Genomic DNA, 27708 nt, shown 5'->3' with positions numbered 1-27708 from the left:
TAGTCGATAAGGTATATGGAGTCGGAGAACGTGACTTTTAACACCGTTTTTCATAAATACAACAACAGAGGAAGCCCTTTCCTGATTATAAAACCTTAAACATTAATTATGAAATAGCTATTAAGGAACTTTCGTTATAGCTTTTATCAGCAAAAGCCTGATTTCACTAGGGCAATCTGACTAAATGATGGTAGTGACGAAAGCCAGAATGTTAAAATAAAGAAAATGTGTCTAATCTATCCTAGGATTTATCTATCTTTTCATTATTTATCTATTTATTTGGGTTATTTTTCCCTCGTCATTTGATTAGAAAATCCTCGCCTTGAAATTTTCAGGCTATCCAGGAATTATCTTTGGCTCGCGGAGGGTCTCCATAGGTTTAACTGTTGGCCTAAAAACGGCGAAAAGCGTTAGACCTAACAATTGACAAATTGAAACCGTTAGTTGGACAAAAAAAAGTTTAACCGTAGATTTTGTTTTCAGCAGTGAAGGAAAGAAATTTATCATGTGTGTAGAAAACAGAATGGCGAATGTGCACAAGTTCTCCTTGTCAGCACCCCGGGAAATGTATAGAGAACAGTATGGATAATATGAACACTGATGTCAGGGTGTAAATGTCGTGCTCTACTGAACAAATCGTCATAAAAGGCCAGGATTAGCAAGAAGTTTCATTAGCACTCGGTTCACGTTTTTTTTTTTCTGTTTTTTTGACACTTTAAACGGCAGCTGTTTTATGGTTTTCAATCGTTTCTCCTGAAATAAAAATATTTCAATCCAAAAACCAAAGAGTATCTTCTTTTTAACTGATGTGTTTACATAGTTGTATTAGCGAGATACCTTGTTAGTTGTTTCTCGGGCGCGTGGGCTGATTTCCATCTCCCCCATACTTCCTACGGTTCTGCAGTCTATTTTTCCCCTTTTTCCAAGGTTTGGGGCTTGATTTGTGTCAATTCACACCGACAATGTTATCTTTGAATGGCATTCATTCCGCAAAAGCCTGTTTGCCCGCCATCCATGGCCAAACGTCGCCTAATTTTGTTTTGATATATTGCCATAAAAATAGACTATCATTTCTTTCAACTGGCGAAAACAAAAATAGAGCAAACGGATTAGCACTGACACTGAAGCTGATGGAAGGTTACGAAAAATATCTTATTTGCAGGTCAGTATTCCGGTTTTTGCTTTTGGGATTTAGAACGAATCCTGAAAAGATAATTTCGAGCAAAGCCCTATGGTTGCAAAGTCGTATTTCTAAGATCACTGAGCAGATAATTTTCTAACGAGTTGTTAAATGTAAATCTAACTGCTGAAGGCGACATGATATCTACAGCTCATGAAATAGACATAACAAGCATCAACGAAAGACAAGTAGCGCATATCAATCTTTTTTACCAACTTTAAAAACAAAAAAAATTCAGTTAGCTATATTTGATATGCATTATTTAGAAAACAGATGAAATTCAGTCACTGAGCATGGCCCGTTAAATGATCCAGCTATTAAAAAAACAAATATGACCTGGAGAACATATTTCATTCGATAGACTATTCAAGATACAAATCTTTATTTGAAGAAGGCATGCACCACTCGAGAGGGCATGAAGTACGTACTTGTAAATGACACGGGACTGTTCGACTGAAGTATCTAGGTTACACACGAAGCACGAGAAAAGCCCTCAGTTGTAACCTTTTCATCCCAGCCACATGTAAAACATGTTGCTATCTTGAAAATGAGTTAGTCCCGCTGTGAGCTGAGACTAAAGTCTTCCCAAGAGCAAATCAAATGCTTTGTATCGTGTCGCTAATCACCAGTGCTCTAAACGTCATACTCATATCTTATCATCGTGGTACTTGCCCTCGACAATGATAATAAATCTCTGTCAAAACAAGATGCATCCAATCTTTTATCAATGTGTTTTCTTCTTCCACGCTTTAGGCTGATCGCATAAGCGCCATCTCCTCTGCATGTATCACATCTTCCACTTCCTGTTTAAAGTTGTTTGTCTCGCATGATCAGCGAGACACTTATGGACGCAAAGCTTTCTCGTCACGCAGATCAAATCGTGCACAATAGAATTCCGAGCTTTCTTCACCTGTAAGCAAATACTGGAATTCGGAAAAGCTTACAACAGGTACGTGACTTGGATCCACAAAGAAATTACTGGATATTGTTATTTGAAAAATGGCGGCCAACGTAAATTTAACAGAAGATAGTAACAAGGAAGCTCTTCCGTTTAAGGTTTTCAAAATCACAGTGTACTCTGTAATTCTTCTTTTGTGTCTTCTTGGGAATACTCTGGTGATGATCGTCATCTGCAAGACCAAGCGAATGAGGATTCCATCAAATCTGCTCATTCTCAACCTTGCAGTTTGCGATTTAATAACCCCTCTCGCAAGCATTCCATTTGATCTGGCACTGGAGGAAAAAGGCTACATCTGGCCCTTTGGAAGAGTCCTTTGCAAAACTCTTTGGCCACTTGCGACGTTATCGACCATTTCTGCATCTCTGACACTGGCCATCATCTCGCTGGATCGTTATCGAGTTATCATGCATCCTTTTAAACAAAGACTCAGCTCGAGGCAAGTAAAATATTCCATAGCGATGATGCATTTAGTGGCTCTGCTGTTTGTACTGCCGTACATCTATTACCTGGATTTGGTTGGGGAAGAGTCCACTAAGTTTTGCGAGGAAACGTGGCCGCTGTTTTCCTACAGGCAGGTGTACACGTTGGTGCTTTTTATTGGTCAGTATGGAATTCCCTTGGCGTTCATGAGCGTGATGTACACCATGACTTTATGCAACTTGCGCGCTAGTGCAAGTATCTTTGAGAAGGTTCAACAACGTCCCAGTCGAGTGGCCGTAGATGGAAACTTAAACAACCGCAAAATGGAGATCTCTCCCGATTTCCAGCGTAAAGCCAGCCGAGTGACACTAGGTCAGAGACACAACATCTTGGTCGGCAAAGCTGGTCAGAACATTCGAGCTACCAAAATGTTCGTGACGGTTGTGATAGTCTTCGCCACTTGCAGGTTGCCCAACGAGATTTTCTGGCTTTGGTCAGATTTCGGGAACGGACAGGACCAAGATCACTCACCAATAGTCGGAATCATCTGTAGAATGTTCACCTACACCAACAGTATCTTCAACCCCGTTATCTACTGGATGTTCAGTAGGGATTTCAAAAGAGGGTTCAAACGAATATTTACTAGCGTATGGAAACGTAAACAGGATGGGTTATTTGACGACTCTCTGGATAAAAGTGAAAGTCACTTAAGAAAGATCAGTTCTATTAACGAATCTTTTTCTTTTGTTTGGCGAAAATTGAGCCGATCAAAAAGTGACAAAGACAGTCCTATGGAACTCAAGGAGAATCAGAGGCTTTTCAAGCCCACAATTTCGAACAGTCCAGAGAGTTCCCCTAAAAAAACGTCAAGGAAGATTTCTTTTCATAGGGAGGAATTTGCTCACGGCCCAGACAAGACCTTATTAGGAATGACAAAGAGGAAAATACCCGGGTCAGTTCAACTTGACGATTCGTTTAGATTTATTATGTCGCCTTCGCAACCTAGACTGTCAAAGAGTGGCGAGGAATCTTCATTTGATTCAGCTCAAGAACATGGAATCGTCAGAATCAGACGATTAGGTACAGTAGAGCTACCGAGCGCACGACCCTTAAGCGAGCATACCATTCTAGAGACTACACAAATTGCAACAGACGGTTTGACATTTTTTCCAAACGAAATGATTGACGAGACGATCGAATCAATCGATTTAGCGGAGAAAGAAAACTCGCAGCCCATATCTGATAAAGTATCATCCTTAGAAATTAAATTCTCGTTTGACAACATGAAAAATGACAGCGGCGGCGATTGCAGAAAGGAAACGTTTTTAAATCATCGAGATTTGCCATCGATTTACTTCAAATTTTCATCGTCGCTTTTAAACTTAGCTGCATTGAAAGAAACCCGATGTTAATTTGGTTGCCATCTGTCTCAGCGTAAATGAATTTAACCAATTTACCGCTGATTGTTGCGTGCAGAAGAGTTCGAAATCAGCAAATGCGGCACCATTTTAATTTGCCACAGCCTTTAAAATGTTTTAACCTTTAATAGGGAGCTTTTTTTTGTTTGAGCTATTCTCAGCGGCGCGTCGCCAATCCTGCTCGTTCAGAATAATTTATCACGAGACCCCGGGGCTTCGAAGTCAACTTGATACGCGAAACCATCCCCTAAGACAATCGCTCTTTCTGTTATTTTCTTTCTTTATCGTGTTCTTCGATGGTCGATGCAAACATGTAGACTAAACTATATGGATAATTTTGAATATTTTTAGATATGAATAATACTATATTTAGCGAAAAAACTATGGAAAGACATTTCAGACAAAGTAGTTTAAGCGCTTTCGTTTGTAAGTGATTGCAGGTGATTCAAGTTATAAGATTTGTTGATAACTGTTGAAAACTGAACAGACAGTTTAAATGTGAAATAAAAGTCGCCTGTACGTTCTAAGTTTTGGCTGTGACGCATTTGTGAAAGTTATAGGTAAAAGATTGGAACTGCCTCTTCTTACGCCATGAGTTCCATTAAATTAACTTCCACGAGAACTCATCCGAAGTTCTGTCTTCTTCTCTTGCTATCAAACAAATTTAGATCAATATTGTTTGCTTTTCCAGTCTATGCAACATATCACGCGAAAAACAAAGTAACACTAGAAAATAGAAACACCAACACACGAGACGCGGATGTTGTTCTAAAATCGGTGTGCCCTGCGCGTTATCCCCGCGAGATGTGTTGTTACCACAATCAGATAGAGATCCTACCTGGCACATATCACTTTGAGGGATACACCCTATATAGCAGAAATTATATATGAAGAATTTGCAGGCAAGATGAAGATCATTTTACATGTTTGTTGATTGAAAAGAAGCTTCTTACTTTGAGTCATAAATCACTTATAATCTTAATAAGGACATTTAGTAGTTAGGACTGGTAACGCCAAGAGAGACATCGATTAAAAAATGAATATGTATTTTTTTGTAAGAATTTCGCAAATTGCTTGACGTGCTTACCATCCAAATGTGTTTAATCTCAGCTTAACGTAGAGAGCAGCGTCCCATATGAGTTCCAAATGGAAACTTAAATAATTTGCCGTCGGGTTGTCTTTTCTCAGGTTATGCAAATTCTGATGATTTCATGTTGTTATTTTGCAGTGGTCGGCTAAGAAATTAGATCTTTTGATTAACCATGACCTCGTTGCCACCGCCGTCATAGTTAAAGGTTCTTAACTCCGGCCTAAGAAGACAGCCATTATTTATCGCTGTAGGGAGGGGTGGGAGGTTTTTTTTTGGGGGGGGGTGGGTGTCACTTGGTTTTCAGGGGAACAGAGGGGGATCATTCGTCTTTTACAGAGTATAAAGGGAGGACTGTGGAAAATTGACTGCCAATGAGCGGGGATCTTTAGAAAATTGTGGTCTGTTTTGAAATTAATGTCATTTTTTAGGATCCTCGATGGCTCACAAACTTTTTTCTTTTTCATTTTCTTTGCAACGACTTTTTGAGAATCAAATCATACAGCATTGTTAAATACTTTTTCAAAATGGGACAGCAATGGCAGAGTGGTGGCGAGGCGGTTCACGTTTCGTTCCCCGCGCTTGTCTCTTCACCAGTCTACCCCTTCCATTTTTTCGCGAAACTAGGCTCTAGTAAATTTGCGTGACTGAACAGGGACGCCTGGCTCATAACGTGAAGAGGATTTCAAACATGGCTGGTGTTCGCGAACTTTCATACCTTTCTCTGACAGCCTTTTTCACAGTCGTTTTAATAATTATCGCAAGAACTGTGATGTATTCTCATCAGCCAACAGCTGCCTACTCATGCAAACCAAGTGATCTAGATTATATCAATGTAGACGAGGACGTGAAGAGAAGGTTTCAAACTGCGCTTTCTATCCAAACGGTTTCCTGGAATGTTGGAAATTACAATCGAGAAGAGTTACACAATTTCCTTCAGTTTATTCTGAAAGGTGAGGATTGCATAGGCAAGATTTATGATGATTTTCTGCTTTTTTTCTTACTCTATTAGGGCAGACCTTTCAAATTTTAGCTGATTTCAATGATATATATAAATACTGCAGTGTATTAATTGGTCTTAGTTTTCATTAGCTTTGAACTGTAAATTCAAAAACAGCTGGTACGTAATAGCGGAATTGAATTTAAGTGTTACTCAGAAGTGATTCTCTCCTGTCCCATTTCATGGTGCAAAAAGATGTTTTTATAATCCTCAGCTATTATGCAGGGATGTCAGAGAAATCGTAATAGGGGTATGATCTGAACTGAGAAGGTGGCTGAATTGAAATATGCTTAGGGACACATTTATATTAGAATCAGTTAAAAAGTTCTTTTTTACTGTCTTTGATCACAGTTCGTAAAGTAACTGGGGTGAAAAATGATCTGACAGTCTGCAAGTTTGCGTTGCCTATTGCCCTCTAAATTTAATCCAGAACTGTCGTGCATAATGAAGACGGGTAATGATCTGACATTTTTAGTTTGTGTGTGGTATTGTTCAGCAAGTTTGTCAAAGAAAGGCTGGGAGTTTTTTCTTCTTAGATACAGAAATAGAACATACTATTATTTGGGAAGACATGCAAAATGGAACAATACTTGAAATTAATAAGTGTTTATGTGAAAACTATTTAATTTACGATTAATGTCATCCTTAATAAGGATAATGATATTGATAAGGAATTTATATAGTGCTAAAACTGTAAACAATATTCAGAAGTGCTTTACATGAGTTCAAGTTCTATATTAATTAAAATTAAAGTATTCAAAGGCAATAAACATTAGAACTATTAAAACAAACTAAAAGGTTTCCTAAATAGAAATGTTTTAGCAATGGTTAAATTCAAGTGGCCCAACTTTTCTAAAGTGAAAAAAAAAATAGATTTATTAGTTTGATGCTTGAATTTAGTGGATGTATGCTGACCTATGGTAGCTCAGAAAATTTATGAGAAGATAAGTACAACACAAATTGGATGGCAAGGAATTATTTGACTTATCTATTTCTTGCAGAGTTTTCAGATGTGTTTAGCCATTCCCTTGTTGAACACAAAATTATTGGAAACTACAGTTTGCTTGTTTCCGTAAAAGGAAGTAACACATTGCTAAAGCCCTATCTGATTGCTGGTCACTTTGATGTAGTACCTGCCACCAATGAGTCATGGGAAGTACCCCCCTTTGAAGGGCGTGTTCAAGATGGGTACTTCTGGGGAAGAGGAACTTTGGATCACAAAAATGGAGTCATGGTACTTTGGAAGTGCTTTTGTTTTATAAAGGAGTTCTTAGTTTAAGGGTTATCAAAAATATCTTATAAAATCTCATAAAAAACAGGAAATGCAATCAATGATATCTACATTGATTGCCAGCAGTTGGCTTCATTTTTATTGTTCAATGCAGACACAAAAATTGCCCACTTCGAGCAATTCTGTGTCTGCATTGCAACTGTTTTGAGCAAGGATTTGACTTTCAGCCATCTTCACACTCATAACTCCCAGTTGTACAGGAAGTCATTGGCATCTTTTTTTCAGCGAAAGACAAATGTCATCATTATCACTGTCAGCAAGGAGATAATTTTGAAATGTTAGTTATCCTTCTTGTGAAGGTCAGTGAAGAGGTCACATTTTAGTTGTTTGCACAGTAACTGTGTGAAACTAATTATTTTTGACCTGCTTTCTTTCGTTATGGTTACCCTTATCATGAGCATTACTGGTTTTTTATTTTAACCATTTAACTCCCACATCAAATTTGTAATTCTCCTTACTCCCAGCCATACAATTATTATAATGTTAGTTCAGAGAATTTAGCATTGGATCAACTTATTATCCCCAAATTCATATTTTTCTTTACTCTCATCACTTATCTGGTTGACATTGTGTTGATATTGTAAGGAGAAATTCTGTCTTGGTCGCTCATGGGAGTCAAAGGGTTAATTCACATTATAAGCTCTTTCATCCTTTCTATTTCCTGCAGAGTTTGGCTGATTTGCTCTGTTTGAGTAAAATTTTAGTACAGTTTTACAAACCTCATACTAAGTTAGGTGCTAATTCCAACTTAGCAATTTAATGTAAATCATTGGTGTTTTTCATCCTATGTAGGGCTCCCTGGAGGCTCTCAAATTTCTTCTCAAACAAGGTCACCAACCACAGCGCAGCTTTTTCTTAGCTTTTGGACATGATGAAGAGGTGAGTTGATGTAAATTGATTTATTCTGATTGCATTTTGTTTTTTCATGGAGTTATCAATAGAAATTGAAATAGATTTATGATCTTAGTAGGTGGTGGAATTGAATTTTGCTTGTATGGCATGTTTTGTGCTCCCTTGGAAAAACTTTTAAAATTAGAAATTTTTCTGAGACATGATCTATAGCATTCTGGGAAACATTTGAGTTACTCTTTTTTGCTGTAAATTGATGATAGACTCAGTTAAAAAATACTTATTTTCTGTTGTTGATCACAATTCCCAAAGTGGTTGGTAGAATATGGTCTGACAGCCAGCCACCATTTTTTTGATTACAACCCTTGCTTATTTTAAAACTCTTTAATCTCTTATCAATGGCACTCACTCATGTCAAGACAGTTCAAACATGCTATTTTTAAAATCATTATATGTCGTCATGTCATGTTACAAATCTGATGACTTTTTACAAGTGTGGTGTGATGTCAAATATGATATCATTATGATCATGTCACATCAATGTCATGACATGTTGTGTATTGATGTCACATCACATGTCAAAATGTCATGTCTCTTTTGACAAGTCATGTTGAGAAGTGCCATTTCATGTTATGTTACCTCATGTCACAAAATGTCATATCACACCCATCCCATGTCACTCTGTGCTCATTTGTGATATGGCAGTACATCATACTAACTCATTTGAAGATTATGAACTAAGACTCCCAACCACTTTCAAAGAGTCTTTTCCTTCCCACCCCCCCCTCTCTCTCTCTCTCTCTCTTCTCCCCCTTCCCCCCCCCTCTCTCTCTCTCTCTCTTCTCCCCCTTCCCCCCCCCCCCCCACTGTTAGGGTAAGACAGAGAGAGGGGTGGAGAGGTACAGGAAAAAGAGAGAGCTTGGTAAGGAGGTTGTTGCTGTCTTTTCTTGTTTGCTTATGTGGATAGTTGATTTTTCAAAAAGGTCCTAGGAATCGATGGAGCAAAGCAAATTGCAGCATATTTAAAATCTCAAGGAGTGAAGCTGGAATTTTTAGTCGATGAGGGAACAGTCATTGTTAAAGATGCTTTTCCAGGTCTAAAGAAGTCATATGCTTTGTGAGTAAGACAAAAACCTATGTTTTTTTTTTTCAACTCAATATATACCATAGTTTTAGAATAGTTATGGTAGAAGGCACTTCCCGTCAGTGTAAAAGAAATTTAAATATTTGTCACTGATTTTGTAGCCAGCAGAATGGGTATCATCTTTCCTGTTTTAAGGGCGAGCCACACCCAGAGTGGAGTGTAAGGGGTGAGAAATGTGGGGTGGGGTCAAGAGAGAATGGTCCCTTCTTTGCATGGGTCTCCACTTTATCATTTGCTGTAATTGGGTTTATTTTGCCTCATTCCCAGAAACTCCCCAGCTGAGGAAAAAAGAGTGAATTAACAAGGAAGAAAGAGATCCTTATGCTCTGCAGTTGCCACCAATGTTTCACGCTTTTTGCTCATAGTTCAAAGCTGTTATTAGTTCTGACTGAAAAGGAGGCAGAGAATGATTTGTACCTGTAACCTCCTCAAATCCCATGAGTGACCAAGAGTGAAGTTCTCCTTACGATATCAATACAATATCAAGCAGACAAGTGATGAGAATAAAGAGGAAATAACGATAAGGAGATATTTAGTTGATCCAATACCAAATTCTCTAAGCAGACATCATAAGAATTATATGGCATATAGTAAGGAGAATTACTAATGAGATCTTGGGAGTGAAAGGGTTGATTATCAGCATCGTAAGAGGCAATAAGGTGATAAAAATATATATTGGATCCGTGATCGTGTGTATTATTTTGTCTATAGAATTGGAGTAGCAGAAAAAGGCTACATAACGCTAGAACTAAGTGTGCAAACTTCAGCTGGGCATTCGTCAATGCCACCTAGGGAGAGCAGTATTGGAATCCTGTCAAATGCTGTTGCAAAGTAAGTCTTTGGCATTGTAAATTCGTAATAACTTTCGTTGTTAACTGCTTTGGTCGCTTTCCAACTTTTCATCCTTTTTATCCGTTTTCCAATCCTTCTTTTCGTTTCTTCTGTTTTAGTCCATCCGTGCGTGCGTGCGTGCAAACGTGCGTGCGATTGTCCTTCTGTCTGTTCGTTTCTTTGCACGTTTCGGTTATCATCTCGTTCGTCGACATTCATTCGTGCGCTCGTCCCCGTTCATTCGTTCGTTCGCTCGTTCGCTTTCTTGTTCGTTCACTCGTTCCGTCGTTCGTTCGCCCCTTCGGACGACCTTTTGTTCGTTCGTCGTTCGTTCGTTTGTTTCTTGGTTAGTTTTTCCTTACGTTCATTTGTTTATTCAGTCTATCACTTCCGTTGTTTTCATTCATTAGCTTCTTGACTCTTCATCCTTCCCTTTTGTCTCTCTCTCCAATTTCTGATTGTCTTACCCTCTTGAATAACTCCATTCCATTTTTTTTTTCATAGATTAGAGACCTGTCCCATTCCTGCTGTATTTGATTCCACTGGTCCAGTAAGGGAAATGTTTGAAACTTTTGCCCCTCAGGTAAAGCCAACTGAAAGGCATAGTATACCAAAGGTACCCCAATCTCGATGTACAGGTACATCGGTGATACTTTTGCGCAACAGCAGCAACATAAGGGTTCGTTTACGAAAAACGGTTGTCTTGACAAACAAAAAAAAATGTTTTGTGATTTGATTTGGAAAATACGCACTGTAGTGCGTTTCAGGGTTGTTTTGAAGCCGATTCACATTAATCTAGTCTGGGGAGCTAAAATTGAAAAAAAAAACTGAATCGTCACATTTTGACTTGATAACCACACTGGCGACCAAAAAAAACACTGATTGAAGGGGGTTTTGGGTTTATTGAGACCAGGACGTTCTTTTGTTCATAAATGGAGCTGTTTAAATGGAGCTGTTTTCCTACACAAATCCTTGTATTTCCCGATGTCGCATACCAACTAATATTACAGTGGTACAAAAAGGTACACGGGGCTACCTTTGACTATAAATAGGCAATATTTATAGTCAAGATGAACATGCAGTTTTACGGGTTTATTTAATTGGCATGACGCGAGGCAGTCATTTTGAAATTAAGCGCACCTGCTATAATCACATCACGCAAGGTGGTTATAGCAAGCTATGACGCTTATACCAAATTTGGATATTTGTCCGCGTATGTCATATTTCCATAAACTTTGAGTGTTACACCGAAAAGTTCTAACAAGCAAGTTGCTAATAAGGTATCTTTATTTCCCAGGTTCCAGTCTATCTGAGGGCTATCTTGGCAAACCTGTGGCTTTTCAGCCCAATTGTTGTCAGGTTTGTTACATATCAAAAATAGCTACCCATGCCAATCGATCTGCCACGAACGTGGGACAAATTATTATATAATAAGTGAGATACTACGAGCGCCCTGATTGGTTGAATTGTACCAGTAAAACATTGATATTTTATAAAAGCACTAGATTACAATTTTTATCGGTTTTTCAAACCACAATGTGCTCATACAGAATTTCGCCACTAACAACGAGAACTCCCTACCAAGGTACACTAGATGTACTCAGAAATGCTACACTCGGGAAATTTCAAAGAAATACGATACTTCAATACTTATTGCAAAAGCTGACGAGATTTTTAGATTGGATGATAATTTTGTGAGACTTGTGATTTTTCAACATGCCAACCGTTTCAGTGAGAAAAGCTGAGGGTAGTTCGAATTTGGGAAGACTCCAAGGAACGTTTTCTCACCTGATGTAAAAGTTGTTCTTTCCATATAGAATTCTTGAGAAGAAACCTACAACAAATGCTTTCCTTCGGACAACAACTGCTGTAACTCAGTTTAACGCCGGAGTCAAGGTTTGTGTTAAAATTATTTTGAATAATGTCAACGTTTTGATGTTTTGAAATCGAGGGAGAGGCTCATGTGTAAAATTTTTGTCAGTACTAGCTGCATAAAGCACTCGCGATTTGTCACTCCAAACGATAGAATTTAATTGCACTAGTGACTAAATTAAGTCGAGCACCCACCATCCCTGCGGCGTTCTTTGCATAGTTACGTGACCAGCTGCAACCAAGGTCCTTTCACGAAGGAGGAAGAGAGAGGACCTTGGGAACGAGGTTGCTTGGCCCTGCATAAAGCTTTCATGTGCATCATACCGGGATCAAATATCAAAGCATCATGTGTGGTAGATATAGAGATAGGTCGGCGAATAAAATAATCAATATAGGCGTGCAACCAAGAAAAATATGATATCATATCTTTTATCTTTCATTCTTTCTCTTTTCACCACCAAATAGGCCAACGTGATACCCTCCTCTGCAAGAGTCACTGTAAACCATCGGGTTCATCCGAGTAACACGATTGAAGAGGTGAGGACACATCGCTCTGCTTATTTACAGCAACCTTAAGTTGAGTGTGGCAAGTATTCCGGGATTGTTTTGTTTTTCTTGCCTCGCTCTGTGATTGGTGTAGAAAACTCGCGCTGCTTTCTCAACCAATCAGACAAGGGGAAGTACACTTGCAGTAAAACACGGATTAACTTAAAGAAAAAAGTTCAAAACATAACAGGGAAAAAATAAATGAAGTTTTGTTCTCTTGTGTAGGTTCTGGAGCATGACCGTCGCTGTATTAACGATGATCGTGTTAGCATTCGTGTGATGCAGTCAGCCAAGCCCTCACCCGTCTCTCGCTGGGATAAACATTCATTTGGATTCCAGGTATTCCAGGCATAAAAAACAAAACAACAAACAAAACAGCATTACTGCAAGAAACTCTCGGAAATAGAGGTCATGGCCGGGCGGGGGGAGGAGGGGCGCTTTAAGGAAACAAGTTCGGGGAGGGGAGGGTGTTTATTTGATGTTGGTTACGTTTTATTTGGCTGTTTGTGGACCCTGTCGAAATGTGACCTGTAAGTAGTTTGTTGTACTTTGACTATTGGATCAAAGTCAGTATCTTAACTGTTGTGCACCTACCCCTCCCCCAAATCCAGCATTAACCCTCCCCTAACCCTCGACTGTTGTCGGGTTGAGGGAAGGGTAGGTGTGCAGTTGTTCCGATAGAGACATTGATTCCTTACCTTGGCTAACGATGTAAAGATCTACTTTGATCTTTAAAGCTAATTCAACAAATTAATTTTTTGTCATAGATGCATACATTCATTCATGTAAAATTGTTTTCTTTTATTTATTTTTTAATTTGTGTTCCTCACAGGTTATTTCTCAAAGCGTGCGGCAAGTTTTCCCAGAAGTTGGCGTATCGCCAGGTAAGCGCCTGAAATACAAATCTTACACAGGGTATCCTAGTAGTTGGCAATTTATTTATTGTTTTGGAAAAAAAATAAACAAACTGATGGAGAAATTTGAGAAAAAGATGAATATAGATGAATAGTTATTCGTCCAGGGTGGGGAGGGATAAACGACCCCCTCCTCCCCTATAGGTGTTGTTAACAACCCTAAGCTTTTTAGTTCAAGGTATTAAGAACTCTTTTCCCCGTTGGATTTCTTTTCAGGACTTATGATAGCAAACACAGATACCAAGTATTATCTAGAGCTCACAGATGCCGTCTACAGATTTATGCCATCAGTTTTGACACCCGAGGACGCCAAACGAATCCATGGGTTTAATGAAAGAATTGGAGTCAAGAATTATGAAAAGACAATAAATTACTTCTATCACGTGATGATTAATGCAGATGCAGCAAGTTTAGACACAGATACTGAACACACCGAACTATAACAAGCGAGGAAAGATGACTTCCGAAGACTTCAGGAAGCTTCTGGAACACGAAGCGAATCCATGCTGATGCTAAATCTGACTTCGTTAACCGAAAAAAAAATTCAAATTTTTAAAGAATGTTTTGATATTTATCGCGAAAATATTTTATCTGCAGGTACAACGTCCTACAAGTTTTCTTACCATAATTAATTATGTTGAGTACCACCCATAAAGTATTTTTTGTAAGGTGGTTTCAGGAACATCTATTGGACTAGTGTTCATGTAGCTATGGGATGAAACTCTCATCTCAGTAGATCAGGGAGAGGCAACTGCCATAGCTGTTTCTCTTGGCTCCTGTTTTAGCGTCTGACGGCACCAATCAAAGCCAAGACACAGGTAATGAGCCCCTACTTTAGTGATTGTAGATATTTTTATTAAGCATATACCACTCAGGTGTCCTTTTTGTGCGTGCTCATTGGCTGGCTGGTTCAGAAATGATTTGCGTGTATAATTCATCTCTATTACACTGAAGAGATATTTATTTCTGGCCATTTTTCTGGTATATTGACTAATTATTTTTGATTAAGGGGGGTACGTTTTTAAAGGAATTGTGGTGCTGCATTGGTGGGAGAGTATAACAGGGTAATTTAGTCTAATCAAGCGAGATAAAAGCATAAATTGACCACTGTAAAGACTTTAAAGGCATTAGCCTTTTGCCAATTGCTCTGATGAAGGGCTAACACTCAAAACGTCAGCCTTTAAACTCTTTATGGTGGCTAATTTACATTTTCAACTCAGTTGATTTCACCTTATTATTTTTAAATTTGTTTGGTATATACTAAAACAATTATTCACCTCAGTGTTGGCAAAAGTAGTGGATATTTACTTTGCTGCTACACGGCTGTGTAAATATTCACCTCTACTAAGGCCAATAATTGTTTATTATTAAATTATTATAATAACAATAGTAGAAATAATAATAATAATGATAATAATGCTAATAGCATTTCAGTATGTAAGAGAAACAGTTATTTAACCCTATAACAGTAAAATGGATTTTTATACTTAATATATTTTGTGAAGAATCAGATCAGTTATATTTACGCTTTCTATTTGTAATTATATTTATGACTGCACAGTATCTGCAAACTCTGTAAATCAGTAAGTGGTTGCCTTGAAATTCACAATCAAGACTTGCTTAACTGCAATTTATTTAAAATTCAGCATCATTACTCAAAGTTCTTGTTTTTGTATCCAATTTTATTAAATACAAAGAAAAAGTGTTTTACAGTTGTGGATAAAGTTAAAAATTTTAAACCAATTGAGTCAGCCTAGGATTCCTGCAGTTTACTTTTAACATTGTTGGCACTCCACCAAATCAATAAAGCTGCTACAACGGCAATAAACTCTGTTTGTACATAGAGTCCTTCACGGCCAGCTCCCTAAAAACAACAAATCAACTTTGAATTAACCTTTAGGAAACATATCAGTAAGAGAAAGTTAGAATCAACCTGCTGGGGTGCCAGGCCTCTATATCTTGAGTTACTTTCTGCCAAAAGTAAGGTTACCCTCTACATGAGGCTCATCAAAAACCATTGGTTGGATGGGTTGGGAAAACAAGTAAATATGACAAGTATGTAGATCAAATAACATTTCTGAACCTGTCCCTTCCCACCAGATAGATATACAGAAGACAATGGCATGACTTTGGGGAGAGAACCAAACCTAGTTTGGGAGGCAGGCCATAATGAATTTCATCCATGTTCAAATCATAAATTTATGGTCTAACAGATCAGAATAGTGCAAGTGAGTGAGTAAGTGAATTTTAGGTTGCTACTTAATCCTCATGGAATGACCACCATCATACCAGGAGGTGAAAATGGATGGAGAAGATTGTAGGTATTCAACTGGAAAGTTTGGCAAAATTTTCATGATACAAAAGCCCAAAGAGCCCAGTGCACACCTTCCCAAAGACATCTCAGAACTTCTTAGAGGATAAAGAGTCTAATCATGATTTTGCATCATGGTAGCGATTATGTTCATCACAAAGGTCTTTGGGAAGTTAGACACTCATCTAGAAAATCTATTGTTTCTTAGGAGTAACTAAAAGAGAGAAATGTCATAAAATGGAATAAAAACAATGGATGTGAAAGCATTCCTCACCCGATGATTGACATCAATGGAGAACAAGGCCTTGGCCTCACTTGGTGTACCACTTCTCTGTGCCTAAAAGCAAATTGTGGTAGATGAGAACATGTTTGTACCATCCTAAATATATTAAAATCCTATTATTTGTTTCTGATTATTCTGATTATCAAAGAGCAAGTCACATATATCAGACTTCCGGTATATTTTGTAATCATCTTTCTCATTGGATTGACAGATAATTATACAAGTCATCATTTACTGGACAGCCCTTTGAAATGCTCAACATCTGCAAGTTGAGTGTGAATCCTTCTCCTTATAAATTTAACATAGTTAACAAGAAGGACAAGAAAAAACACAGAGGTAGAACAAAGGAGTTTTGATACACTCCCTCACTCGTCTCCACCAAGGACAAGACTTAGAAGGAATAAAATTTTCTTAGCAGATATTTTAACAGCAAACCGGTTGCAGAGACAATTTTTTTTCTGTGATAAGATCAAGAGTTCTTTGCCTCTCCAGGAGTGATTAACACATAACTTCTCCTTAGAATATCCAAACAGTATCCAGAAAACATGTAGTGAGAATACTCAACTTATCATGGAGAAGTTGTTACCTTGATATTAGGACAATTTCTTATAACTAATTTACAAGGATGTGTAGCAGCTAGAGGGGAGAGCTGACAATCAGAACTGTGGGTTTTAGACATTGTTATCCAAAATTACTTGAAATGACTCAAACTGGTTCAAAATCATCCATACCAACAGTATGTCCTTGCAATAAATAAAAAGGTTTATAACAAACTACTTGGGTGCAGTATGGGGGGGGGGGGAGGTGGGGACCACAAAGATGTATTAAAATGACCAAATTGTTTCCCAATATTAAACCATCCTTAATTTGACCAGTGTACCTTTCTATAGGCTGCATATCCCTCGTCATCATAGAAACTCAATTTGTAGACACCAGCTTTAGCCTCCTTGTGCTCCTCTGCCCAGCTGACCTAATAATAAAAATAACAAAAAGCAAGTTGGTGCGTTATTCAGGTACTAAAAAAAAAAGTTCAACATTGAGTTATCCAAAGACATATCAGAACATGTAATAGTGTAATCATATGTACTTTGTACACTCAGGGTAGCTGATTCACATTCATCATTCATGTCTTTGGGACAATTATCGAACAAAGAAATACTCAAGGCATGGTTTCTAGCTTCACTGATTCTGGGTTACCATGGAATTTGGCATATTAGTTGCTATAAAGAAAGAAAAGATGAGAACCAGGAGAAGATTCAGTCCTCAAGGTTTTAACAGCTGGGAATTGAAACAGGGTGTCATGAGATGGAAGAACTCCATGTAAGCTCCTTGGATTTCAATTAACCCTATAATACCTAAGAGTGACTAACATATAATTTCTCCTTACAATATCTCCCCTGAATCAAATATTAACCCATTGACACCCGATGCGCCCTCATGCGCCCTGTCAGAAATGGCTTGTTTTGATTGGCTGTAGCTTAGAAACAAAACTCCCCTGGGTATTGAAAAGCAGTGAAACGTGACATGCAAAAAATAAGCTTTCGTTTGAGACCAAACTCACTATTCCACGTTAACCGTGCGATTTTTGACAAATTTTTCAAAAATATGTCGTGGTCTAAGACATAGCTTCTGGAAGAATTGATGAAAGTTAATTTTCATCCGATGAAGAGCAAGAAGTCTTCGCTGGTTTTATCATCGAAGAAATTGAAAAAGGCGACAAGCTCGTCAAGCACAGCATGAACAAAACTTGCTTCGCAATGTGGATGACGAGATGGAAGACTTTTTCGACCTACGGTCGCAAGAAAGGGGAAGCGATTCCAATGTTGAGCTATACGCTAGTGAGGAGGAAGAAGGAAGCGACGAAAGTAGTGATGAAGAATCTGCCGCAGAAGAAAGCCGACCAAATGCTCTTCAATGGTCTAGCTAATTGCGACAAATTAATGTTGAGGAATTCTCCATTCGTCGTGGCCCGACCAGAGATCTCGGAGAAAATGCAACTGCCAAAGATTTCTTCAATGTATTTATCGACGATGCTTACATTGACGAAATCGTCCGATACACCGTTGCGTACGCTCGTTCGAAAGGGGATCGATTGTTCACATCTACTCAAGCGGAAATTTCAGTGTATCTCGGGCTAAACATTCTCATTGGAATCCATGAACTTCCTCAGCTGGCAATGTACTGGGATTCTGACGAGTTTGTTGGAGTTGATTGCTTAAAAAAAACGATCCCAGAGCACCGCTCCATGACTCTGGGGAAATATTTACATCTTGCTGACCCGACCGCAGAAGACCAAAACAATGTCCTCTGCAAAGTTTGCCCCCTTGTAACTCGCTTGGAGCAAAAGTTTGCCTAAGCGAAGAACATATATGCATTGTTCAAAGTGAAACTTTTCATTTAGGCGTAAAAATTGGTTTGTTCTTGCTCATGACTCGCAAAAAGTAATTTTATAGCTGCGCCTTGTGACGTGTCGCGATGTCGCTATGGCGGGCAAATTCAAAATTGACCCGCATTAGAAAGTTTAGGATTCCTTTTGTTGAGGAGAAATTTGCGATCTGTCTTTTGGTGTTGTATTTGAGGGAAAGCTTTTTACATGATTCTGATGGAATAAGAGTGCAAAAGAGAGTCATCATACTGATAAATACTTTCAAAGCTGAAGGCAACCTTGCTAATGACTCGCTGTACATCATGAAGTTGAATCCGTTCTCTAGCTTTAGAATTTTTTTTGAGAGAGCCTGATGCTCAAGTTGAAAATAAAATTTGATAGGGGGAAAGTATATTATTTAATATGCAACTTTGTGCAGTTTCCCTTCAGTAGAGTGAAATGAAGACATTAAAATTTTAAATTATTTTGGCAGTGGTCTGTGTGTTCACTGTAGCAGCCATTTTCTCTGGAATTTCAGGGGGTGGTCTGAGCTCTAAGGTGTGGGGCTCAATGGGTTAAGGTTGAGGATAAAAAGACATGATCACTGACTATAGAAGCTGTTCATTGTTTAACTAATTCTCCTTGTCAGTACCCAAGGAAATGTATAGAGAACAGTATGGAGAATATGCATACCAATGTTAGTGTATTAAATGCCACTGAGCCAACAATTTGGAAGACCCACTGGTCAAAAGGCTAGCACTCTGGACTTAATGTCAAGAGATCTGGCCTTGCAACATGGCTAAATCTTGTCCTGCGTTCTTGGATAACACACTTCACTCTGATGATCCCTCCCTTCACCCAGGAGTTTGAATGGGGGCAGCTAACTCTGTAACTTTTAGAGAAGCCTGATAATGCCCAGGGTAACTTGTGATGGACTGGCCTTCCATCCATGGGGAAGAACATTATTTTACAATTATTTACTGATGTGGAGGCAAAAAGTGGTTGATATTTATTGAGCTGTAAGGCAGCAAGGTAGATACAGTATGTACCACTTTCACTGACACTGTGGTTCATTATTATTTTAGAATATACCACAACTGAAAAACTACACTGTAGTTTATTCCTTTTAATGCCAGTAAACTGAAAATTGTGAGAAATTAAACTCTTGAAGCACAGTTTTATCTCATCAGTTGGTCTGAGTTGAAAAGTAAATGCACTTGCTATTTACTTAGAACAAGCCAATCAGCCTGTGTGAAGTACATTAGGAATTATTCCTTGCTAAGTACACATTGATCTTTCTAAAATCAGTTACAAATAATGACAAACCTGGTATTTCGCATCATCAGTTGATCTTGTAACTGGCATAACTTTTCCATTCACTTCAGCATAAAGGTTCACATCCTGTTTACATAATAAAACATATCAAAGAATAAATTCCTCTACTTGCATTTAAAGAGCAAAACTGTTCAGTTTGCTGACCAAAAAATCTCTAGTGAGCCACTGAAGTCATGAAATGATTCTCAAGACTTTTCAGCAATTTGAAAAGTTTAACAATGAACAATAAAGTGGTTGATTTACATATATCATACATGTTTTAAGAAAAAAATTAGGAGTTTCCTTATCTTGTAAGCATTGCACCATTTTTTATTGATATGTTTTTATGTTCCATGTTGAAAAAGTTGACAAGTGTCTATAGCAATCACGATAACCAATCATAATTTAATGTTCTTCATGGTGCACAAATGAGCAATTGGTTCCAGTTATGCAACTAAACCCTCTAAACCCTTACATCAGTAAACATATTCTGTTCTTCATACATTTGAGGAACATGTGAAGTGCTGACAAGGAGAATTTGTTTAACAGTCAAGAGCTTCATTAGTCAGTGATCATTTCCTTTTTCCTTGTAATTCTAAGTGTATACAAATTTAGCATGGGGTTGTGCAAGGGCCTTTCCCTTCTTCACTAATCAAAGAAAATGGTTTAACAAAAACAAAGGAGTCTTGGGCAACTTCTTAAATTCTACAAAATATCGTTCTATATTTAAAGTAAACTCTCTCTCAGCTACAGTTGTATCTGAGCAGAACTATCCAGTAGTTTCTTGAATTGTATTTTTCTCTCTGGTACTTATATCATGGAAATGGAAATTTTTCAGACAGCATAAAAATAAGACCATCAAACTACAGACTACTTCACACATCCGCAAATATACCGCACCTTTGCACCATTGTCACATTTGAGGGAAAATTCAACGATGAACACACTCTCTGATGACAGCAAAATGTTCCTTGTGGTATAAATGTCTGTGGTTGGCCTAGCTCCTACGCAAGCATCACCTAATTCAAAACCACAAAGTGAAATCAACGTTAAGAAGACATTTCGTGACACACTCGAGGAATTTCATCCATACTGTTCAGTTTTATTCTGGAGGTTGTGCTCGCCTTCATCAAATACAGTAACACGTCGCTGAATGTTACAAAACGATGTAGACGGCAAAATGTGTCAATCAATAATTGTACAGCGTCTGATAAAAATTAGGAAGTTTGAAAAGCAAAAAACACTCTAGAAAAGGTCAAAGTAGATTGACCAATAGAGTCCTGCCTCGTGTTGCGAAAAAAAGTGCTGAAAATTTCTCACATTAACTTCCCGATGGAGACTTTTAACTTTATAATTACCCTACAATTTAGATTTAACGTTCAATTAAAGTTATTTTCAGCTTACCAGATGACTTTAGAGGCGCAGAAACAGCTAAAACGGCGAGAACAAAGAACAGGGCAGCCATGTTGGTCCCGTCCACGCTCGAAGAGAACGAACTAAGACCATCACGTGGCATTCGTTAGCTGAGACAAGAAACACACCAACCAGCGGTTACTTCCCTAAGCGTTGAAAATGAAAGTCAAACGGGTGAAGCATGCAAGGAGATATTTAACTTTGTTCAAAAATTCCTTCGGGATATTTGAGCCTTATCAAATTTTAGGTAAGTGGAATTGTTAAACACATGTTCTTCTCTAACCTGTCGCAGTTTGGAGTCAATGGAGAACGTCTGTGTGTTTTGCACACCGATTTTATGTGACTTCCGGCAGTTTTACTGGTCGGCCATGCTTGCGAGTGTAATTTTATTTCGGTGTTGTTCTGTTCTCAGTTGACGGCACTTTCTGTCAGGCAGCACTGCAGACCAAGATCAATATCAAGGAACAGCTTCCCAAATACTTGGATGGATCTGTTCAGTTATGTATCCTTTATTCATGAAAGTTCAAAATTATTCTGTACTTGTTCAAGAAAATACGTGAAAGAAACATGCACATACCTGTACCAACCCTTGAAACAAAATAGCGCTACTGAATTTTTTTTTTTTAATTCTTTTGGGCTGCCAGTGTTTTGGGGCAGTGCTTGGGCCACCAGTGCTTTGGCGGCCCAAGCTTCAGCTGTGAGATGATCATCTCGCGTAAGAAGCGTCATGGGGAAAATAAAAGAGTTTAAGAGAATATGAATATTTACGACTGCTTTTCAGAGGAAAAAATCCAGTCAACTTCTCAATAAAAAATACCTCACCTTACTTCCAGGTACAGTGTATTGCTTCTAGTCTGAACAAGGCTTTGTGGAAATGAGACCATTTTAGTGAGTTATCCTTTTCTAGGTTTCCAACTCCTACTTCTCTTAGGAGTAGGAAACCTTTGCTTAAAGGAACAGTAACTTCAAGTTTGTCCACCGCAATCTGTTTAAATCTTTACATTGTAAACCAACTATGACATTTCTTGAATGTGAATTCTTTCTAATTTGGTCTTTGTCTATCTTACCAAAGTTAGTAACATTTTCTGCCTTCCTTCTCATTAAAGGTAATTTTTCATTTTGGAATAATTGACTCAAAATATTAATGGGGTAGAGTTACATGTATGGTCACAAAGTGGCAAAGGTAGCATTCTTTATCAGTAGGTCAAAAGAGTGATTCAAGGGTTTATTTGATTGCTGTCACAAGAAAATATAGTTATTTAGAAGCTGATGATTCATGATGGTAAATGCAAAAGAAGACATCAGAACTTGGACACGACATTTTCCTGTTATTCAGAAATCATACCTGGCATTAGAATCAAAGTATAGCCTTGGTAATAGCAAGAAGTTACAACTTTTGATTTGTTATGAGGATGATACAAATTTCTAGAGAACAAGGGAACAGTACCACTTACATATTTTAGTTAAAAACTGGTATGTTGTACAAGAATGAAATCAGAAGTTGGTAAATTTTTACAGGCTTTACAGATTCTAGATTAATGAACTATTGCTAGAACGCATGCTATCTGAGTCTCAAAGCCAAAATGTATGTTTACAGCCTTAAACCCTTTCACTCCCATGATCTGATTATTAATTCACATTTCCTTGTAATGAAGTTAGAATAATTTGGTGGTATATCATGATAACAACCTTTAACTGATAAGTTTGTGTAATCTCATGACCTGTTTATAGGATAATGTGTGAATATTGTTGGGAGAAGTCACATGTAAATCACTTCCAGGAGTTAAAGGGTTAAAGTTATTTTTTGTACAAATTTAACTTGACTTGTGACAAGTGACGACAAAATGTGTAATAGAAGAAGGAAAGGCACTTGGTCCTCAGCTGGCAGGCGCTGTGCTGATTTTAAAGAGATTTCAGCTGCGGAAATGTGGCCACCATAAGGAAGCTGTGCCAGCTGCAGAATGTATTATGAATATGATAGGTAACTGTATAATGAAATTAATAATTAATACAATTATTGTATGCACATTTTGATTGCATCATTGATCGATTGGAGGACAAACACATTGATCAGATAACATCACCATCAACACCAGTTGCTTTATAATAACATAACATGTAGGTTCCATGCTGCTCTGCTTCTGTTCAGTGAGAGATTACAGCCAGGTTAATTTCTTGCAGTTCATCCTTTGTTTAAATCTCAATTGTCCTATCTAGTTCTTTTTGTAAGCCACACAGATTATATCCCAGTTGGCATAGCTTTGGCAAATGATTTATTTGCCTTGACTGACAAATTGCAATATGTTGCTCAAGATCCTTTAATACATGTTAATTCTTCCTGTTGCTTCTCTTTGAAAGGAACTGAAAATAGAAATGGCTACTTTGTTGCCTCACAAGACAGAACTCTCAGAAGTCACTTGCAGAAAATTCCAGGTAACACTCTGTTTCATTTAATTCTTATCCTCTACAGTGAATCTGTCTCTCCTTAACCCTTTACACCCTGACATCAACATCCATATTCTCATTACTGTTCTCTATACATTTCCTAAGGTGCTGACTAGGAGAATTTGTTCAGCAATCAAGAGTTTCTTAAGTTGGTGATAATTTCCTTTATTCTCATGACCATAAAGCATGATTGAGGGGTGAAGTTGTATGGAGAAATTAGATGCTGGTCACTCTTAGGGGTTAAAGGGTTAAGGTGTTTTAAGACCAGGTTGCACGCCTAACACTATGATATGCAGTTTACAAACCAATGCTGCTCTGATCATCACCAAATAATCTTCTTTTTTTTTTTTATTGTAGAAGGATTTTTTTGGGTAGCCCTTAATTATAAAATTCATGATTTTCCTGACTTTGTTCAAATATTTTACAGGAGTACCACTTTTATTTATTAACCACAACACAATACTCCTGGAGAAACCTTCAAGGGCGTCTCATCAAGCCTCTGACCAGGTTTGTCATCTCTTTGAACCCTTTAACTCCCAAGATCTGATTGTTAAGTCTCCCCTCTACATTACCTTATGATTGAGTTTGGAGAATTTGGTGTTAGATTACAATAACAACTTTTACCTGATAAGTTTAAGTATTCTCATTACCTGTTTGCTGGATAACATGTGAATATTGTGGGGAGAATTTACGTGTTAATCATTTCTGAGAGTTAAAGGGTTAATATACATGTAATAGGCTGAATTATATCAGTATTTTGATTGGCTCTTCCTTATCATCATTTAGGGGATAGGTTGAAATGCAATCTTCCTCAGCCGTTGAATCCGTGTGAAAGAGTACACGCATATACATAAAGAGATTAACAAAACACGTTTTCAAATAGACGAAACCCCGCGAAAGTGCACGCACTGGAAGTGCGTGTACGAATTACACGTGCTTTACGCGCGTGTATTTACTGCAGCACACGCGAGCGTTACTGTTGAAGACGTCTCACTCAAGAAGTTTTATCTTTTGATTATTGTTTAAAACAAATAGATTCTTTAAAAAACAATTGTACGGTACAGTTTGAGCTCGGTAATCAAATATAGGAAGATGTTTATTCGTCTTGTCACGAGCGCGCGACAAAGAAACTATTCTAAGTCCCCATGAAGAATCGAACCTCAAACCTTCGGATTCCGCACTCCGATGCTCTACCACAGAGTCACAGAGACTCTATAGAGAGATAGGCTATTATTAGGGTCAAATATGTATGTGACACGCGTCTTGTACACCTCTAGATTATTTGAGCAATGTCGACAATTGGAGTCATGAAACATTTCACAGGATACACTCTCTAACCGACATGATTTGTTTAGTTACACGTGTGAGTTGTTCACGTGTTTTGCCAAGTGTATCCTTAACTCGAATATTTTTAGTCAGAAGCTTTTAGAGTCTTACTTTGGAAAAGTTTCACCGTTTTATTTCATCAAAACACTGCAAATAAACCATGCATTTTTAAAAAACAAAAACAAAATAATTAAAAGAAAAAAAAAACCAGATTCATAGCATTTTGCTTACTGCCATTGAAAAGTTGTGTCATCGACAAAATTGTGTAATTACCTGAAAAGCCATCTCAACAACCTCTTTAAATTACCTCGTCAGCTCATTGGCCGAGCGAAGAGTTGCACTTTGTTCGTAAAGTGCTAAAAAGTCGATTAAATCGTTGTTTTCGGGGTGCAAACTTCATATGGCTGTTATTTCTGCCGGGCAGGCTTTGATTATCGTTTGAACTGATAAATAGAAAACAAAATTTGGGCTCATGAAACACGCAAGTGCAAGAGATAATTTTCTACGGACTACATGTATGTCATGTAATATATCATAATGCTTTGATACAACGCTGCGAAGGTTTGGTCAGGAAAATCGTTTTTCACTCGCTAACCGGCCAAGTGAAGAAGCACACTCAGTATTGGAATGAAAGGTATTTCGTTTTAATGGTAGTTCTTTGCAATATTTTCCCCGCAATTGTCAGTATTCACATTCATAAATGTTTTTCCGAGTCGGGAAACATTTCATCTCCATTTCATTATTTTTTTACGTGCGGGTTTTGTGTCCGACCCTAACTGAACTCTTCGCGTAACATCTACTGGAAAGAATGTGATCAAATTTTTTTACAAGGAAATGGAAATTCCTTTAATTTGCCTGGCTGTGACGTGTCGATATGTGGGGCGTATCTCGGTTGTTCAGTTGTTCTTGGCACTCGACCGGTATGAGAGACATGAAGTCTCCATTTTCCGGAGATTCAAAACTTACTACAGAGTCAAAAACTCGGGCAAAGTCCTTGGTATGCTTCAAAGTAGAATGGAAAACACGAGTCAAGCGAGTTGTACACTTAAAGATTCGGCGATTCCACTCGAGTTTTCAACCGGATCTTGAACTTTGTAGCGAAAATCACTCGCGTCGCTCGTGCAACAGTTCCACTTGAACATTTTGTCACGTTATTAAGATAACAGTAGTTTTTTTATTTGTTCTTACTTTTGAGACCAAAGGAGATATTATAACAGTGCTCGGTTTTTCATATATATTAGTAGTGTTACTCTTCTTTTAAGGCTCGTTTGAATGTAAAATTTTATTTGCCCGGTCAAAGAAAGAAAAAAGGAAAAGAAAGGTTGTTTTTCCCGACGTCGCGTGACAAAATTTGGACAAGAGTTCGTGACGGCGATTTCGCCGGGCACGTTCAAATTTGTTTCCTGAAATCTGGATTTTTCGTCTTTATTCGAATTTACGCTCATTATTTCATTCTTTCTTGATTGTGATTCTCTCTATAGTGTTGCCCTCAGGACACATTTTAAAGGCATTATTACACGTTGGCAAAGACAAATAAATAAAAGAAAGTAAACAAACATGATAAAACGAAGCATAGTGTCGCGGTTTCGCAGCGTTTCGTAACTTGTTTTTTCCGGTCGTATGGGAAGCTGCGATAAGTTTTTTTCCCTTCACTTGTTTTGGTCTAAAATTAAATTGAGAATATACAGTACGTGCCATTATTTTTTGTCGTTTTCTTTTTCTAAGATATGCCACTTTTTCTGTTGTTTTTGAAGTAGGAAGCCATGCGATGTCGCGCGAATCTATGCTCAGTAAGAAACGATGCACGGCCATGTTGCACATTCCAAAAGACAAGCGACTTATCTGCAGCCTGATGCTTCTTTCAAAGACAAGCGCAGTTTTTTCTCTGGTAACTTTGACCCCCTAAGAGTAATCAGCATCTAATTTCTCTTTACAATATCACCCTTTGAATCATACATTAAGGGCACGAGAATAAAAGAAATGATCACCAATTAAAGAACCTCTTGATTGTTAAACAAATTCTCCTTGTCAGCACCCTAGGGTTAGTATAGAGAACAGTATGGAGAATATACATACTGATGTTAGGTTGTAAAGGGTTAAGCCTTTGCCATGTTTTACCTTCGCCGACGTCGTTCCCCCTTCGGATTTAGAATATCTTATCTTCCAAACCACTTGTTTTGAGTTTCACGCTTTATTTCACTCTAATCAATGCCATCTTTTTCGTTTAAGGTTCAAATTTCCCGTCTGCTGCCCTCTGCTCACGAGAAAGAAACGTTAGTTCGACTGAAGGACTCCGCTACGGATGCTCAACCGAAACGTAAACGGAAGAGGCCCGGGGGACCAAACCCTCTGTCCATGTTGAAAAGCAAGAAGAGGAAGACTGGTGATGAAACTAAGGTGGGAATACCTAGCTGTTTATTGTTATTATGATAGCGATGATGATAATGATGATGATGACGAAGACAATGACGATGACGATGACGATGACCCAAATGATCAATTGGCAAGAATAATGGCTTAGCACGGGCGTTTCAAATCATTGTACATCTCTTAGCCGTCCTTTGCAATAAAAACAACGGGAAATCACCAGAATTTGCGCGGTCTGAGAACAGAAACCCCAACGGCAAATTATTTGAATAGCCATTTGGAACTAAACGCTGCTCACATACATTGTGCTTAAGTTGAGGTGTGCTGCGGCAAAATACAACAAACACTTGCAGCTAATTGCGGAATTTCGC

At 38.1% G+C, this 27708-nt stretch overlaps 4 protein-coding genes and 1 non-coding gene across 9 annotated transcripts in view; 3 read left to right on the top strand and 2 right to left on the bottom strand.

Annotated features, from left to right (window-relative positions):
* The first annotated feature begins 782 nt into the window (after positions 1 to 782).
* On the top strand, positions 783 to 4506 carry LOC113664363 (orexin/Hypocretin receptor type 1). The gene has a single exon (XM_027179959.2). The coding sequence runs from the start codon at positions 2180 to 2182 to the stop codon at positions 3971 to 3973; it is 1794 nt and encodes a 597-aa protein (XP_027035760.2). The 5' UTR covers positions 783 to 2179; the 3' UTR covers positions 3974 to 4506.
* Positions 4507 to 4625: 119 nt separating this feature from the next.
* LOC113664364 (N-fatty-acyl-amino acid synthase/hydrolase PM20D1.2) lies at positions 4626 to 15341 on the top strand. Its single transcript, XM_027179960.2, has 12 exons — positions 4626 to 6019; positions 7068 to 7300; positions 8150 to 8236; positions 9190 to 9323; positions 10062 to 10181; positions 10686 to 10764; positions 11479 to 11540; positions 11999 to 12077; positions 12519 to 12590; positions 12825 to 12938; positions 13432 to 13483; positions 13730 to 15341. Exons 1-12 carry the CDS (start codon positions 5758 to 5760, stop codon positions 13954 to 13956), a joined length of 1521 nt encoding a protein of 506 aa, XP_027035761.2. The 5' UTR covers positions 4626 to 5757; the 3' UTR covers positions 13957 to 15341.
* Positions 15175 to 21736, bottom strand: LOC113664366 (translocon-associated protein subunit delta). 2 transcript variants are annotated; one of them, XM_089206922.1, is made up of 7 exons: positions 21483 to 21736; positions 21191 to 21309; positions 20687 to 20805; positions 19799 to 19873; positions 16988 to 17077; positions 16099 to 16161; positions 15175 to 15377 (listed from the first exon to the last, which is right to left on the bottom strand). In XM_089206922.1, the coding sequence occupies exons 2-7, from the start codon at positions 21300 to 21302 to the stop codon at positions 15267 to 15269; spliced, it is 570 nt and encodes a 189-aa protein (XP_089063048.1). In that variant the 5' UTR covers positions 21303 to 21309; positions 21483 to 21736; the 3' UTR covers positions 15175 to 15266. The 2 variants fall into 2 exon arrangements, with proteins under 2 accessions (XP_089063048.1, XP_027035764.2); XM_027179963.2 differs by lacking the exon at positions 21483 to 21736 and having other exon boundaries at positions 21191 to 21276.
* On the bottom strand, positions 15910 to 15984 carry LOC113664382 (small nucleolar RNA SNORD61). Its single transcript, XR_003445628.2, has one exon. It is a non-coding gene; the product is annotated as a small nucleolar RNA SNORD61 (small nucleolar RNA).
* The window catches only part of LOC113664365 (rRNA-processing protein UTP23 homolog), a 23588-nt gene continuing 17166 nt past the window's right edge, over positions 21287 to 27708 (top strand). For 3 of the 4 annotated variants that reach the window (XM_089206919.1, XM_089206921.1, XM_089206920.1), the window contains exons 1-6: positions 21287 to 21446; positions 21612 to 21701; positions 23034 to 23180; positions 23558 to 23632; positions 24072 to 24151; positions 27200 to 27367. In XM_089206919.1, coding sequence (XP_089063045.1) covers positions 21359 to 21446; positions 21612 to 21701; positions 23034 to 23180; positions 23558 to 23632; positions 24072 to 24151; positions 27200 to 27367 — 648 coding nt within the window. In that variant the 5' untranslated portion in view covers positions 21287 to 21358. The remainder of the gene's footprint in view (positions 21447 to 21611; positions 21702 to 23033; positions 23181 to 23557; positions 23633 to 24071; positions 24152 to 27199; positions 27368 to 27708) is intronic. The other variant, XM_027179961.2, reaches the window with a different exon arrangement.

Source organism: Pocillopora damicornis, chromosome 5 (assembly GCF_964200805.1).
Source record: "Pocillopora damicornis chromosome 5, jaPocDami1.2, whole genome shotgun sequence".
Taxonomy (NCBI): domain Eukaryota; kingdom Metazoa; phylum Cnidaria; class Anthozoa; order Scleractinia; family Pocilloporidae; genus Pocillopora; species Pocillopora damicornis.
This window is presented reverse-complemented; position numbering and strand designations above follow the sequence as displayed.